Source organism: Rhincodon typus, chromosome 8 (assembly GCF_021869965.1).
Source record: "Rhincodon typus isolate 14 chromosome 8, sRhiTyp1.1, whole genome shotgun sequence".
Taxonomy (NCBI): Eukaryota; Metazoa; Chordata; class Chondrichthyes; order Orectolobiformes; family Rhincodontidae; genus Rhincodon; species Rhincodon typus.
Window position 1 is genome coordinate 79,690,418 of NC_063339.1, and position 17,542 is coordinate 79,707,959.

The 17,542-nt window shown below is 45.6% G+C and overlaps 1 protein-coding gene across 2 annotated transcripts in view; it reads right to left on the reverse strand.

The window, feature by feature from the left end:
- Positions 1-17,542, reverse strand: part of LOC109925652 (polypeptide N-acetylgalactosaminyltransferase 16-like) — an 84,484-nt gene that overhangs the window by 19,680 nt on the left and 47,262 nt on the right. For both annotated transcript variants that reach the window (XM_048599778.1, XM_048599779.1), the window contains exons 5-9: positions 16,948-17,013; positions 14,426-14,547; positions 11,963-12,050; positions 7,208-7,292; positions 1,360-1,463 (exon numbers count right to left, since the gene is read on the reverse strand). In XM_048599778.1, the coding sequence (XP_048455735.1) occupies positions 1,360-1,463; positions 7,208-7,292; positions 11,963-12,050; positions 14,426-14,547; positions 16,948-17,013 (465 nt within the window). The remainder of the gene's footprint in view (positions 1-1,359; positions 1,464-7,207; positions 7,293-11,962; positions 12,051-14,425; positions 14,548-16,947; positions 17,014-17,542) is intronic.

Here is a 17,542-nt window from a genome sequence, read left to right on the forward strand (position 1 = left end):
GAGGAGGCCCAGGATGGACATGTTGTCCAGGGAGTGGGAGAGGGAGTTGAAATGGTTCGCAGCTGGAAGGTGTTGTCGTTTGTCGCGAACCGAGCGTAGATACTCTACAAAGCGTTCTCCGACCCTCTGCTTGGTCTCACCGATGACCACATTAGCGGATGTGCAGGTGGTGGAGGAGGAAATGGATGTTTGTGATGTGGTGCCAATCAAGTGGGCAACTTTGTCCTGAATGGTGTCAAGCTTCTGGAGTGTTGTTGGAGGTGCATTCCAGACAAGTGGGGAGTATCCCACACACTCCTGACTTGTATCTTGCAGATGGTAGACAGACTTTGAGCAGTCAGGAGATGAGTTGTTTGCCATAGTATTCCTAGTTTCTGGCCTGCTGTTGTAGTTACAGTATTTGTATGGTGAGTCCAGTTCAGTTGCTAGAATGTTGATATTCAGTGATGGTAATATACGTTGAATGTCAAAGGACGGTGACTGGATGGTTTCTTATTGGAGATGGGCATTGCCTGGCATTTGTGTGGCAGGAATGTTATTTGCCACTTTAAACTCAAGCCTGGATATTGTCCAGGTCTTGTTGCATTTGAACACGGACTGCTTCGGTATGCAAGGAGTCGCGAATGGTGCTGAACATTGTGAAATCATCAGTGAACATCCCCATTTCTGACCTTATGATGGAGGGAAGGTCATTGATGAAGCAGCTGAAGATGGGCACAGGACACTGCCCTGAGGAACTCCTACAGAGATGTGCTAGAGATGAGAATGAGAGCTCAGATCTCTTATATTTATTGGAGTGGGGCTTGTTCACACAGAGAAATGAAGACACATTTCTCTTGTATTTTGGCAGTATTGGAGATTTTGGATCAATTGTTCCAAAAACAGGTACTCAGCAAACTCACTGCTCCCACTCTCACACTATCCATCAGGCACTGGCAGCCATGTTGGACAGCGATGACAAACCCTCACAGACCCTCCCATCAGGATTTGGAGTCTTCACAACTCTTTTCTCTCCCAAGTATTACCAGGCTAGCCGAGGGGCCGTGCTGTCCACGTTCAGAGTTAAGAGGGGCTGGGTGGAAGTCTTACTCACTCGAGGGAGTGCTGCGCTATCAGAGGAGCTAACTTTTTAATGAGAGGTCAAGCAAACACACCGCCTGTTCCCTCAGGTGACGATAACGATTCTGTGGCCACAATTCAAAGAGGATCAGAGGAATTCACCTGGTCATCTGACAGCAGCGGATAAGCTTCCTGCTACAGTTTCTAACACAAACATTCACCAGTGAACAGAGCAACCAACAGCATTCAGTCATTAACCAACACCTCCCCCCAACCACGAGAATAATTATAAACACTCACCAAAATTTTCACCACCCCAAATGTCCATCTGCGTGTCGTATTTCCCAAGGTGGTTGAACCAGGACTTATTGATGACAAATATCCCTCCAGCAATAACTGGGGTCCTACAGAAATAAAACAGTGTCAGTCATGGGCCTTCTTTTACACTTGCATGGAATGCAGACGTTGCTAGTATTTATTGCCTGTCCCTAGTTGCCCCTCGAGAAGGTGGAAGTAAGCTGCCTTCTTGAACCGCTGCAGTCCATGTGTTGTAGGTAGACCCACATTGCCCCCAGGGAGGGAATTCCAGGAATCTGACCCAGTGACACTGAAGGAACGGCGATATATTTCCAAGTCAGGATGGTGAGTGGCTTGGAGGGGAACTTGTCGGGGATGGTGTTCCCATATATCAGCTGCCATTGTACTTCTAGATGGAAGTGGTCACGGGTTTGAAAGGTGCTGTGTGAGGTGATTTTCTGCAGTGCATCTTGTAGATACTACATCACTAATACTACTGAGTGTCAGTGGTGGACGGAGTGGATGTTTGTAGATGTGGTGCCAATCAAGCAGGCTGCTTTATCCTGGAGGTATCAAGTATCTTGAGTGTTATTGGAGCTGCCCCCAACAACATCACACTCTAGACATGTGCATTCTAGATAGTGGATAGGCTTTGGGGAGTCAGGAGGTTAGTTACTTACCACAGTATTCCTAGCATCTGAGTTGTTCTTGTAGCCACTGTGTTTATATCAAATCAATCATAGAAATCATAGAATCCCTACAGTGTGGAAATAGGCCATTCGGCCCAACAAGTCCATACGGCCCCTCCAAAGAGCATCCCACCCAGAGCCATTATCCTACCCCTGCATTTTCCCATGTCTAACCCAGCTAACTTAAACATTCCTGAACACTACGGGCAATTTAGCATGGCCAATCCACCTACCCTACACATCTTTGGACTGTGGGAGGAAACCAGAGCACCCGGAGGAAACCCCCGCAGACATGGGGAGAACGTGCAAACTCCACACAGACAGTCGCCTGAGGGTGGATTTGAACCCAGGTGGCAGCAGTGCTAACCACTGAGCCACTGTGCCACCCCTATGTCACTAGTTCAGTTCAGTTTCTAGTCAATGGTAGCCCCTAGGATATTGTTAGTGGGGCATTCAGTGATGGTAGCACCATTGAATGTCAAGGGGTGGTGATTAGATTGCCTCCTGTTGGAGATGGTCATTACCTGGCATTTGTCAGAGATAAATGTCACTTGCCACTTGTTAGTCCAAGCCTGGATATTGTCCAGATCTTGTTGCATTTGAACATAGATTGTTTCAGTATCTGAGGAGTCACGAATGGTGCTGAACTTGGTGCAAATATCAGTGAACATCCCCACTTATGACCTTATGATGGGGGGAATGTCATTGATGAAGAAGCTGAAGATGGTTGGGCCTACGAGACTACCCTGAGGAACTCCTGCAGAGATGTCCTGAAGCTGAGCTAACTGATCTCCAACAACCACAACCATCTTCCTATGAGTTGGGTGTGACTCCAGCCAGTAGAGAGTTAGTCCTCTGATTCCCACTGATTCCAGTGTTGCCGGGGCTCCTTGAGGACATATGCAGCCTTGATGTCAAGAGCTGTCACTCTCACCTTATCTCTCAAATTCAGTTATAGAGTCATAGACTCAGAGCTGTACAGCACGGAAACACACCCTTCAGTCCAACACGTCCATGCCAACCAGATAGCCTAAATAAATCTAGTTCCATTTGCCAGCATTTGGCCCATATCCCTTTAGACCATTCCTATTCATATACACTTCCAGATACCTTTCAAATGTTGAAATTGCACCAGCCTCTACCCCTTCCTCTGCAGCTCATTCCATACATGCAACACCCTCTGCATAAAAAAGTTGCCCCTTAGGTCCCTTTTAAATCTTTCCCTTCTCACCTTAAACCTATGCCCTCTCGTTTCGGCCTCCCCCACCCCAGGAAAACACCTTGACTATTCACTCTATCCATGCCCCTCATGATTTTATAAATCTCTATAAGGTCACCCCTCAGCCTCCGACACTCGAGGGAAAATAGTCCCAACCTATTCAGCCTCTCCTTCCCTGGCAACATGTTTGTAAATCCGAATTGCTTTCTTTTAGTCCATGTTTGAACCAAGGCTGTAATGAGGTCAGGAGCTGAGTGGCCCTGGCAGAACCCAAACTGGGCAACACTGAGCAGGTTATTTCTAAGCAGGTGCTGCTTGATTGCACTTTACTGATGATTGAGAGCAGACTGATGGAGTGGTAATTGGCCGGTTGGATTTGTCCTGCTTTTTGTATACAGGATATACCTGGGCAATTTTCCAAATTGTTGGGTAGTTGCCAAAGTTATAATTGTACTGGAAGAGCTTGATTCGGGGAGCAGCAAGTTCTGGACCACAAGTCTTCAGTACTATTGCCAAAATGTTGGTTCAAATCTCACTCCAGTATCTTGGGCTTCAGCTCCAGGCTGACAGTCCCAGCACCCTCATAGTTCCCTTTATTTACATTCAGAACCTTAGTTTCAGATCAGACTACTTGACTCTCCATCTTAATGAAGAATTCTACTATATATGGTCTCTCTTTCCCAAGCGATCTCTTATAACAAGACTGCTAATTAATCCTTTCTCAATTTTCAGTATTGAGTCTAGAATGGCTTGTTATATTAAAATGAAGAACTATGGATGCTGAAAATCTGAAACAAAAACAGAAATTGCTGGAGAGATAACGTTTCACATCCAGTGACTCTGGTTCGGTGGATTCTGACGAAAAGTCACCGGATTTGAAACGTTAATTCTGCTTCCTCCCCATAGATACTGCCAGACCTGCTGAGTTTGTGCAGCAATTTCTGTTTTAGAATAGCCTGTTCTCTGGTTGGTCCCATATTGGTCTAAAAAAATAACCCTATCATTTACAAATTCCAGGAATCCTCCTCCACAATACTATTGCCAGTTTAGTTTAAGGTTCTTGAGTAGATTTGTAGCTCAGGTTGTGGATGCTGTGGTTGGTTCGCTCGCTAAGCTGGTTTGTTAGTTCGCAGACATGTCATTACCCTGCTGGGTAACATCATCAGTGCAGTGTCTGATAAAGCGCTGTTGTGTTTTCCCACCTGATATTTAAACTCTGGAGTCCATTGGATTGTCCTTACATTGGACAGACAGGAAGGAAACTGGCCACAAGAATACATGAACACCAACTAGCAACAAAAAGACATGACCAGTATTCACTCGTCTCCATTCACACGGATAAAGAGAACCACCAGTTCGATTGGGACAAGATCAGGATCCTGGGACAGGCCAAACAGAGACAAGCACGGGAATTTCTAGAGGCTTGGTTCTCCACCAACAAGGCCATCAATAAACAGGTAGAATTAGACCCTATATGTACTCCACTATGAAGGAAAACCAGAAATGAGGTAACCAATTCCAACAGACCCCAGAGTTTAAATACTAGGTGGGAAAACACAACGGCGCTTCATCGGAGGCTGCACTGATGAGGTTACCCAGCAGGGTAATGAAACGTCTGCAAACTAACGAACCAGCTCGGCGAGCCAACCAACCGCAACAGTTTAGTTTGTCAAACTACACGTAAATTAAAATCACCCAAGGTTACAGTCACAAACCTCTCTGATTTACTGTTTAATGTCTTCCCTTACATCTCCACTATTGTGTGGGGGCCTATAATCAAGCCCCAACAACAGTTTATGCCTCTTGATGTTTCTTATCTCCATCCATACAGATTCCACAGCCTTATTATCTGAGCCAATACTCTGCCTCACTATTGCATTGATTTAATCCTTTACTAAACAATGCTACTCCACCTCCTTTTCTGATTTGTCTATCCTTCCTAAATATTGAATACTCCTGATGTGCGGTTCCCATCCTCAATCACCCTACAACCATGTTTCCATAACTAACTGTGTCATAACCATGTAACAAGGAGCAGAGAGGCTGACGTTTCGGGCCTAGACCCTTCATCAGAAAAGGGGGAGGGGAAGGGGGTTTTGAAATAAATAGGGAGAGAGTGGGAGGCGGATAGAAGAGGGATAGAGGAGAGGATAGGTGGAGAGGAAACAAACAGGTCGAAGAGGCGGGGATGGGGCCAGGAAAGGTGAGTGTAGGTAGGGAGTTAGGAAGGGGATAGGTCAGTCCAGGGAGGACGGACAGGTCAAGGGGGCGGGATGAGGTTGGTCGGTAGGAGATGGAGGTGCGGCTTGGGGTGGGAGGAGGGGATAGGTGGGAGGAAGAACAGGTTAGGGAGGCAGGGACGAGTTGGACTGGTTTTGGGATGCGGTGGGGGGAGGGGAGATTTTGAAACTTGTGAAATCCACATTGATACCATTGGGCTGCAGGGTTCCCAAGCGGAATATGAGTTGCTGTTCCTGCAACCTTCGGGTGGCATCATTGTGGCACTGCAGGAGGCCCAGGATGGACATGTCGTCTGAGGAATGGGAGGGGGAGTTGAAATGGTTCGCGACTGGGAGGTGCAGTTGTTTGTTGTCCCTCTTCTATCCGCCTCCCACTCTCTCCCTATTTATTTCAAAACCCCCTTCCCCTCCCCCTTTTCTGATGAAGGGTCTAGGCCCGAAACGTCAGCCTCTCTGCTCCTATGATGCTGCTTGGCCTGCTGTGTTCATCCAGCCCTGCACCTTGTTGTCTCGGATTCTCCAGCATCTGCAGTTCCTACTATCTCTCATAACCATGTATATCTGTTTACCATGTTAATTCATCTACCTTATTGCAAAGTGTGCTGTTCTGTTTTTAAGGAGTTTGCACATTCTCCCCATGTCTGTGTGGGTTTCCTCTGGGTGCTCCGGTTTCCTTCCACAGTCCAAAGATGTGCAGGTTAGGTTGATTGGCCATGCTAAATTGCCCGTAGTGTTCAGGAAGGTGTAGATTGGGTGGCTTATAGGGGGATGGGTCTGAGTGGGATGCTCTGAGGTTCGGTGTGGACTTGTTGGGCCAAAGGGCCTGTTTCCACACTATAGGGATTCTATGATTCAAACATTCCATGCTTAACTCACAACGTCTTTAGACTGGTCTTCTTTACTTTGTTAGTCATCCCAACTTTATTTTGCACAATTTCCCCATTTGTTTCCCACCCTTGTTTCTCTGCCTTCCACTTTTGCTTCTTGTCTCTTCTGTTCCTATCCTACGGTGGTTCAGTGGTTAGCACTGCTGCCTCATAGCACCAGAGACCCGGGTTCGATTCCACCCTTAGGCGACCGTCCGTGTGGAATTTGAACGTTCTCCCTGTGTCTGTGTGGGTTTCCTCCCACAGTGCAAAGATGCTCAGGTTAGGTGGATTCACCATGCATATTGTCCACGGTGTCCAGGGATGTGCAGGTTAGGTGGGAAATGCAGGGTTACAGGGACAGTGTAGGATGGTGGGTCCGGGTGGAATGCTCTTTGGAGGGTTGGTGTCAACTCGACGGGCCAAATGGTTTGCTTCCACACTGTAGGGATTCTATGATACTGACTAGCACTAGCAGACACACCCCGAGCACACTGGTCCCAATCCTGCCCTTATAACGTCAGGGAGGGTTTGGGTTCACGATGGGTGCGCTGGGTTCCAGCACCAGTCCTGCTTCCTGGAAATATCCCAGCGCAAGCCCCACACTCCGGCACATCCTCTGGACTCCAGGGCAAGACCCAAATCCCAGAATCAATCCAACATTCCAGGTATTTGAACATCCCTGTGTCACATGGGGGCCATTTTAACATTCGAAGATGGTGTCAACTGGCAGTGCTGAATTGACCACTGATCACCAACACAACCCCTGATTTGTCAAATATCTCTCGAACATCATGGTTTGTTTCTAGACCACACTGTGCTGAATCCAGTGCTTACCGTATTGATTCAGTCGGGTCAGACCGCACCATTTTCTGTTCAATAGGCATCTGCTCCCATTTAAAATGCAAACTCCAGTCAAACCCTATGACGAAATGAGGGAAGGAGGGAAAACAGCAAGATGAACAGAGAGAAATCGAACTGATAAGGATAAGATTGTGCTGAGACAATATCACATTTGAAGTGGAGGCGAAAGCTTAGTGGTATTATCACTGAACTGTTAATCCAGAGACCCAGATAACATTCTGGGGACCCAGGCTCAAATCCCGCCACGGCGGATGGTGGAATTTGAATTCAATAAAATACCTGGAATTAAGAATCTAATGATGACTGTGAATCCATTGTCAATTGTTGGAAAAACCCTTCTAGTTCACTAATGCCCTTTAGGGAAGGAAACTGCTATCTTTATCTGGTCTGGCCTACATGTGACTCCAGACCCACAGCAACGTGGTTGACTCTTAACTGCCCTCTGGGCAATTAGGGATAAACAGTAAATGCTGCCTAACCAGCGACATCCTGATCCTGTTAATGAATACCAAAAGAAATTAAAGAATCACAAGCTAGACACAGAGGAGAAAGTCCTTTGCTCAATCACCGAGATGTTTACATGTCCCCTCTTCATGTTAATTTCCACATCCCCATCACTGGCTAGGTCAGTATTTAATTTATAATTTTTAACCAGCCTGTTACCACACACCTCTGGAGCGGCCTTGAACTCAGGCCTCCTGGCCCAGAGGTAGGGACATTACCACTGTACCACAAAAGCCCTGTTAGGACAGTATTTATTGCCTGTCCCTAATTACCCTTGAGGTGGTGAGCTGCCTTCTTGAACCGCTGCAGGTAGACCCTCAATGCCCTTAGGGAGGAAATCCCATGACTTTGACCCAGTAACACTGAAGGAACAGCAGTACATTTCCAAGCCAGGATGGTGAGGCGCTCAGAGGAGAACTCATAGGTGACATGCTCCCACATGGTTGCTGCCTTTGTTTATCAAGCTGCGAGTACGTGCCCTGAATTAATGCAAGATTTTCTCCTCTCTGAGGACCATTACAAAACCAACTGTCACTCTTTGAACTGAGGGCACCTAAAACCACTGGGGAAATTGAGAGACATTTACATTTGGTCAATTTCTCAACTGCACGGAATTGAAACGGGGAAATCTGTCCCGGTGAGATCGGGCACACAATTAAATTGGCTTGTGGTTCACAAACGTCTAATTTTGTCTTAAAGTTAACAAAAGGGCCTGGCAGTTTTGACAAGCAGAGGAACGAGACTCACCCCTCCACCCCACTTTACCAAACCACTTTGTGATCCCGGCATGAGACTCCTGGCTTTGAAATGAAGCAAAGTGCAACATGCCAAGTTGAACCAATTTAGCCCATCACTACAATCCAGATTTTGAAACTGAGGAATGAAAGGAGGCCATTCAGCCCCCTCATGTCTGTCCCACCATGAAATGACATTGGATCTTGCCTCTGTGACACTTTATATCCTTATTGAGCAACGTCAATACGGAAATGTTTTTCCTTGACCCAGACTGTGTGGGAGAGCTTTCCAGATTTCAGCTTTCCCACTTTGAGTGAAGATGTGATTCCCAGCACCAATTTACAATGTTCGGACTCTACCTTTAAGGATATGCATTCTTTCTATAGACTCCGACACCTGAGTATTAGTTTCTATCGCTCTTACACCAACTCCTTTAATTGCTTTCAACAGCCTCAGAATCACTCCTTAAATACAGCCGCATCATGCTTGGGCCTCTCAGTTACAGTAATGGCCCCAGTCCAGATGTGACGTGAAGTTCAAATCATTAATTACTGGACTGTCAACGTTTCCAGACTTTCACATTTTGCATTCTTTCCACTGGCAGCAAAACATTCTCCTCTCATGTTCAAAACATTCCAAGACCAATGAATGGCACATCCAAGGATCTCTTTGTATTCCGAACTCTTTGAATCAATGCAGAGCCAGCAGTGTAACTGGGGTCTACGGATTCTGCATCACCAAATAAACAGGGGACGATCCCAATCCTGGTTTGCGGTAAAGGGAAAGAATACTGCATCTCAGCCGCGCCTCAGAGTCAGAGGTTCAAATCCTAATCCAGTGATGTCAACACACTGATACTCCAGTGTATTGCTGATGGTGTGCTACACTGTCAAAAGTGATGTCTCTTGGATCAGACATTAAAATGAAAAAAGTGTCTGTTCTCTCTGGGGAATGTAAAAAGATCCTGTGGCACAACCTTATAGAATAACAGGGGAGTTCTCTCTGGCATCCAGGGCTACATTTATCCTCATTTCGAAAAAGACGATCGTTCAAAAGGGATGGGTTTCACTTGAACTGGAGGGGGACCAATATCCTGGCGGGGAGATTTGCTAGTTCTATTAGGGAACCTTTAAACTAGTAGGGAGAGGGGTTGGAAGGATCCTAAGTAGTAGTGAGAATATAGAGTGACAGACAAGGATGGTTTTGAAGTTGAAGAGAGCAAGTTAATTAGACAAGACAGGCAGGAGCAAGTCAGAGAACTCTGAAGAATTAAACTGCATTTATTTCAATGCAAGGGGTCTTACATATAAGGCTGATAACCTCAGCGTATTTATGGGTACATGGGACTGGAACATCATAGCTGTTGCAGAAACACAGCTGAGGGAGGACTGGCAGCTCAGTGTTCTCAGGTTTAGATGCTATGGAAAGGGAGGCAAGTGAGGAGGGGGAATGGCATTTTTGATTAGGGAAAACATTACTGCTGTACTTAGAGAGGATATTTCTGAGGAATCATCCAGTGAATCTATTTGAGAGGAACTGAGAAATAGGTAAGGGATGATTACCTTAACAGGATTGTACCTTGATAGGCATCTAATAGTCAGAGGGAAACTGAGGAGCAAATATGTAGAGAGATCTCAGTTATCTGCAAGAATAATACGGTGGTAATAATAGGGGATTTTAACTTTCCAAACGTAGCCTGAGACTGCATAGTGTTAAGGGCTTGGATAGAGAGGAATTTGTTAAATATTTTTAAGAAAGTTTTCTTTATCAATGTATAGATGTACCTACTAGAGAAGGAACAAAACTTGACCTTCTTGTTGGAAATAAGGCAGGGTAAGTGACGGAGGTGTTAGTTAGGGAGCACTTTGGAACCAGTGATTACAATTCTATTAGTTTTAAAATAGTTATGGAAAAGGATAGGCTTTATATAAAAGTTAAAGTTCATAATTGGAGTAAGGCAAATTTTGACAGTATGAGACAAGAACTTTCAAAAGTTGTTTAGGGTAGTCTGTTCGCAGGTAAAGGGACGACTGGCAAGTTGGAGGCTTTCAAAAGTGAAGTAACAAGTTTGGAGACAGTATACTCTTATTAGAGTGAAGGGTAAGGCTGGTAAGGGTAGGGAACAATGGATAAACAGAGATATTGAGGTTTTAGTCAAGAATAAGGAGGAGATATATGTTAGGTATAGACAACTAGGATCAAGCGAATCTCTTGAAGAGTATAAAGAGTCTAGGGGCATTCTTAAGAGGGAAATCCGAAGGGCAAAAAGGAGATATGAGATAGCCTTGGCAGATAAGGTTTCTCTCCATCAAAAACTTGCCAGGGTCAGTGCTCCATGCTTTCAAATGATTCAATAGTATAGGTGGATCTCTGGCAGAGGCCTTCAGGACAAAGCTCAAGACTGGAGTGAAATCAGGAAGCCCTTTGCCACACAATGACAACCAGGAATCTGGGAGGTTCACCCTCCAGAAACTTCAGGGAACATTGTGAGATTTTCATTGCGAGTATCGAGGGATTTGGAGTGAAGGTCAGGTAACCGCCACCCAAGTCTCACCAAGGGTCCTTAGATAGCACCTTCCAAATACACAACCTCTACCATCTGGAAAGACAAGCACAGCAGATTCATGGGGGCACCACTCACCTGCAAGTTCCTCTCCAAACCACTCACCACTCTGACTCAGAAATATTCCTTCGGTGTCACTGGGTCAAAATCCTGGAACTTCCTCCCTAACGGTATCGTCAGTCAGCAGGTGGACTGTAGCGGATGAAGAAGGCAGCTCACCACCACCTTCTCAAGGGGCAACTAGGGATGGGCAATAAGTGCTGGGCCCAGCCGGTGATGCCCACGTGCCATGAATGAATAAAAGAAAAATGGATTGGAGATACAGATCAAGCACGATTTAAATAAAAGACAGACCACCCTGTGATAGGTACTATACAAATGCAGGACATCTATTTTGGAAACGGCATACAGAGGCTCAATTCGCTCACCTCCCACACTCAAAGAGATATGATCATTCTGAGGAGGGAAGCAGGGTCAACAGGCCAAATGGCCTACTCCCGCCATTGGTTTCTACATATTCTTACCTAGGAAGTCATGCTTTCAGATGGAGTGAAGGTAAGAAACTAGGGTTTAAAAAGCAGAATGGGTGATAGGCCAAAATGGACAATTCCAGTTTCTATAAAATCCAATCAACAACAACCAGTGGAGAGGTTATTTTAATTCAACAGCCCGACAGGAGATTGGGGATTGCCTTCACATAAAGGTTAAAATTTGCACCGGTGTAAACAGGCACCTAATGCAGGGCAGCTGGGTCTAAATTCGCCCCAGTTTCTAAACGTGTACTCAGTGTTCAGACAATTCACAACATGGCCAGCTAGTCAGAATTTCTCATATCGTGTAGGCTCAGGCCTAGTCTTCTCTGCCACGGTTTCTTGACCAGGTTTCTGAAACTAAGCGTTAATAGTCAGAAGCACCTGTGTACCTACCTCCTCTCAGATCCGCAGATGCTGCCAGGTAAGCAAAGTTGTCCAGGCTTATGACATCAATGATGGGACTCGCTACGCGGGTGTAATCCTAGGGGGGGTGGGGAAGACAAGATGGCTACAGTCAACATGGCAGAACAGCAATTGTACAATGGGGAAAAGGGAATTAATTACAGGACACCTCCAATACAAGAAAGCATTCACAGAACATCACTTCCTCACGATGGTCCAAGCATTGTAAAGTCAATGGATTCGTGTTTGAAGTGGGGTCTGGTTCTTAAGACTTGGCCAATCATAGCACAGCAAGATCCGACAGGCAATGAACCGAATGAGTGATCTGGCAGTCTGCCGGTTGTCGTCTAATGCGATTTACGTAAATCATGATGAAAAAAAGAGGATTGGAAAACTGCCAATCCTCACTTTTGCCAAACTGCCAACTCCCTTTATTTGAGAAGGGAAGGAGACAAAAAGAAAAGAAAACAGGTAGCTATAGGCCAGTGAGCTTAACGTCTGTTATTGGGAAAATGCTAGGGTCTGTTATGAAGGATGTAACAGCAGATCGTTTAGAAATGCATAACATGATCAAGCAGAGTCAGCATGGTTTAGAAGAATGAGGTGACCTCATTGAAACATGCAAGGTTCTTACGGGACTTGAAAAAGGGAGATGCAGAAAGGTTATTTCTTCCTATGGGAGATTCTAGGACTGGAGGGCATCATCTCAGAGTAAGGGATCGCCATTGAGTGGTGGAGCAGACTGAATGGACTTACTCCTGCTCCTAATGGCCTTTTGTAACTGACCGATATCGGTAAGACAGAAGACAATAGTCTAAGAGAGTCTCCCATGTAGAGATGTAAATAGAGGAGAATGACAGAACATAAGGATTTGAAAACCCTTACTTAGAGGTGAGGACCAAGTAGCCTCAGGGACAGTGTACGTACTGACACCCACAGTCGGAAATACTCCAGACAAGGACCTCAGCGGTCAGGTGGCAGTGTGGGCTTAAAGTGGCAGGAGGAGGGAAAAATGTCATCCAGAAAAGCAGCAGCATTTATTGTTCTTCAAGAAAGAATACAAAGGAATCTTTCACAGCCACCTGACAGAGCACACTGCCTGAAGTATTGCACTGTTGTTTGTTGCAGCACTCACCCTGAGTCAAAGGGTCCCCTCTGGCAGAGACTAGAGTATCTAATCCAGGCGGACTCCCCAGTGCAGTGCTCTGTCACCGTCTGAGGTGCCATCTTTCAGACGCGCGTCTGTCTGTCTGTCTGATGGCAGTGCTGTAAAGATTCCATGGCACGTGTCTGTAAGGGGGCAGGGGTGATCCCCCCACCACCCCACCTCCTGTGAATGGCCAATGTTTAACCCTCAATCAACATCACAAGAACAAAGGATCACATCGCTGCCTGTGGGATCTTGCTGTGTACCAACTAACTGCCACAGTTCCTACGTTTCATCATTGACAATGCTTTCAAAAGTGTCCTCATTGGCTGCAGAGGATTCTGCAGCATCCCAAGGTTGTGGAAGATGCTATACGAATGCAGTTCTTTCTCTACTTCAACTCGAAACAGCCTCAGTATCTACCCCGAGGAGCAGAGTGATGGGCGGGGTGGCCGGGGCGTGTTGGAGGGAAAGAGAGAAAGCAGAGAGAAAAAATGTTCAACACAATCAGAAAACATATATAGTGCCTTAATAATCACTCTGATCAAGAAACACCTTGCTGAGGGAAATGCACCTCATTCCTCTCTATCTTCACCAGACCAGACCAGTGACATCCCATTCAGCTTGCTCTGAAAATCAGCCGAATTGGTGCTCCTTCGTAGCAACGAGAAGGATTATCTCTTACCACTGGCCCTCCACAAACTGATGCACTTCCTGTGAGAGAGACTATCAGGAAATAGCATCCCACCGAGTGGACGAAGGTTCCCTAGGGAAACGGGCAAACTCTGGGAGACAGATCAATGCCAGCCTCCAAAACCCACTACCATCCTGACTTGGAAATGTATCACCATTCCTTCAGCATCACTGGGTCAAGATGCTCGAACTTCCTCCCTAAGGGCACTGGGATGAAGTGCCCCTAGGACTGCAGCAGTTCAAGACGACAGCTCACCCCCACTTTCTCAACAGCACTTAGGGACAAATGCTTGACCATAGGACCATGTGGAACAGGAACAGGAGCAGGTTGTTCAGCCCCTCGAATTAGCTCCACCATTCTATAGCTTTACAACTGATCCCATACTCCTCATGTCCACTTTCCTCCTGTAATCTTAGATTCACGAATAGATCAGGAATCTATTCATCTCAGCCTTATCTCTCTATCTTAGCTTGAGGATGGTTTACCCCTAGCTCTGAGGGTTGTCACTTTAACAAAACCACATGTGTTTTACCCATCGCACCATACCCTCTCTTCTTCCTACCCCTGAACTGCCAACGCCATTCGAATACAAGAATGACTTCCAGAGACTCACGTCTTTCACTCGTTGTAAGAGGGGTTGCAGCCAGTCCGTATTCACCTCACAATGACTGTCAAGGAAGGTCAGGACCTCTGCAGTCGAGGCATCTGCTCCCTTCACCCGAGACCGGATCAGGCCTGTAAACAGAGAAAAATTTTACCCTGAAACGGCCACCACCTGCCTTTTAAGCCACTTCGCAGGAGTTTGGGACGTATCGGACATGTAACCAAAAGTGTGGTCAAGGAAGTAGGTTAAGGATTGCCTTAAAGGAGGAGAGAAATGGGAAAGTGGAGAAATCTAGAAATTCTACAGATTGGGGCCTTGGTAGTTGAAGACACAGCCACCAATGGTGAAATGATTCAAAATCATGGATTAAAATTAAAAAAGGGGCCAGAATAAGAAGAGTACAGGAATTTTAAAGGTCAGTTAGACACTACAATCGTATACTTTTGGTTTTATTCTAATTGACTCATCACAAAACTTAGAACCATAGAAATGATACAGTGCAGAAGTGGTGGGGGGGTCATTCGGCCCATTTTGTCCATTCCAACCCAAAGACATCCAGACACCCTTCTAATCCCATCTTCCTGCACATGGACCCATTGATCTGCAGCTTACACCACTTTAATGTGCAAATCCAGGTACTTTTAAAAAGAGTTTAGGGTCTTTGCCTCCACCACTGATTCAGGCAGTGAATTCCAGACACCAACCAACTAGTTCCCCATCTCTCCCCTCTCTACAGAACCAGCCAAGTGCTCATTTCTTAACTGCCATAGATTCATCACCTACTCCCTTTGGTCTCAGGCATCATTGTCAGACCCTACTAGATGATAACAGGGGAAACAGCAGTGGAGCTTACAGAGTAAAGGGAGGGCTGAGGATACGGAGGGGCTCACAGACCCTGGGCTGTTGAATGGTTGCATCGATCCACCAGTAATTCAGCCTTTCCCCCTGGGCACAGGGACCACCTTTAGAATTGGCGCAATGTCTTTCTGGACCCACACAGCTGGGGGGCTTCAGGTTTGGTCCTCGACTGTGCCAGTTATTTTGATCTTATGACACTTTGGTTGCCCTCTGATAGAAGAAAGGACCACAGGGAATGTAATCCAGACAAATTTCTACAGAAATCGCTGAACCCTCGTGTTCCCTCCCAGAGAACAATCAGCAAGGGAATGGTAATCGGGAGTGGTGATGTGTGTTGATCCTGAGGATGGGAACACAAGAGGGGAGAGGTCATGCTCCGGTTGCACAAAGCCTTGGTTCAATCATACCTGGGTCTGTACAGTGGAAGGAAGTGCTGGCTTTAGAAAGTGTGCACTGTAGTTTAGCCAGAATGATCATGAACTGTAAGGGATTAATTATTAACTGAGATTACATTAACTTTCTGGGGAATACAAGTTTACCAGACACTCAGGGCAACAAGAGAGAAACTACCCTCCTGGTGAGAGAGACTAGGTACGGGAGAATAGTCAAAAAAGATTCAAGATGGCTTCATTTTAAGGGATAATAGTTGGAGTACCTCAAAATCCAAAAGGATGGATTTTGGGGCCCTCTGCCATGAGCAGTAATTGATGCTAGATCAGTTATTAATTTTAAATTTGAGGTTGTTAGATTTCTCCTAACCACGAGTATTAAGAGATCTGCAGCAAAGTTGGATACATGGAGTTAAATCTCAGTGAATAATGATAGGAAAGACTGAAGAGTTGAATGGTCTCCTCGTCTGCCTCAGGTCACAGGACTCCTATAGGGTCTAACCAGAGGTTAATGAACTGTAACTTCTACCTGTTTGTATTATGATTCTCATCAGATAAAGGTCAATACATTTTTAAACAGCAAAGGCATTAAGGGATATGGGCCAAAGGCAGAGTGTATGGAATTAGGCCACAGAACAGCCACTGAAGGCTGAACGGCCTACTCCTGTTCCTATGTTCAATGTTGAAGCTTTATTTTTGTTTCTGTCCACAGTAACTTCAGTACAAGAAATTCTTTGCCTCTTTTCTTATTCCCTCTTAAATATTCTAGCTAGAAAATTAGTTCAGTAGCTGATCTTGCAGACCCCCACACTGAACTCAATCCCACCTCCATTGATTTGCCTAATTTAGTTAACTTACCAATGTCCTTTGTAACTTTCAACTTTCAGCTTTCAGCTACATACATTATTTAGTGCATCAACTAACTTGGTGTCACCAGCAGACTGAGGCAAATGTCTCTCTGGTCCTTAATCTCAGCCATTTGGGTCTGGGTGGGATGATTTTTGAAGGGTCCATGTGGACTCCATGGGATAAATGGTCTGTTTCCACACTGTAGGGATTCTATGATTTCTCTTTAATACAATAAGACGTGTGGCCACTGCACTGGGGGATGAGTCATAAGCTGTTACTTTGAGAATGTATCATCTTCTCCGCACTGTCCATCTCAGTAAGGTTACCTCCAATGCATGCGCTCTCCTGGTTCAGAGGTGAGCCAGAAGATTAAATGGGGACCATATTTGAAATTGACAGAATGACACAGAACAACATCAGTGTATCCTGACTTACCTTCCCTCTTTGTGTTTCTCAAACATTTAACTTTGGGAATCTTCATTAGGAGTTCACAGTCCTCGGCTGAAAGAGAAACGAAGAGAGTCTGAGGAACATGCATGTGCCTGTTTAGTTTTTTAATATATTCAACACTAGAGGTTATTCACTGCCACCGTAAATTCATTCAAATTACCCTGGGGCTATTCACCTTATCGGTGTCCCTCATGATTTTAAAAACCTCTATAAGATCACCCCTTACCCACCAATGCTCTAGGGAAAGAAGTCCCAGCCTATCCAACCGCTCCTTATAACTGAAACCCTCCAGTCCCGCAAAACTTGCATTTATATAGCACTTTTAATGTGACCCGAGGTGCTTTTTGAACAGAGGTTGATACCAAGCCACGTAAGAATATGTCTGAGCAGTCAGAGAAGTGGATGGTTAAAGAAGTGTTGCAAGGATTGCCATAAATGGGGAAAGTGAGGCCAAAGTTTAGGGAGGGGATTCCAGAGTTTAATAGCACCTAAAGACTAGAATACCAATGGTGGAATGATGAAAATGGGCTTGCTGAAGTAGCTAGAGTGAGTGGAGCACTAAGAACCGAGGGGACTATAA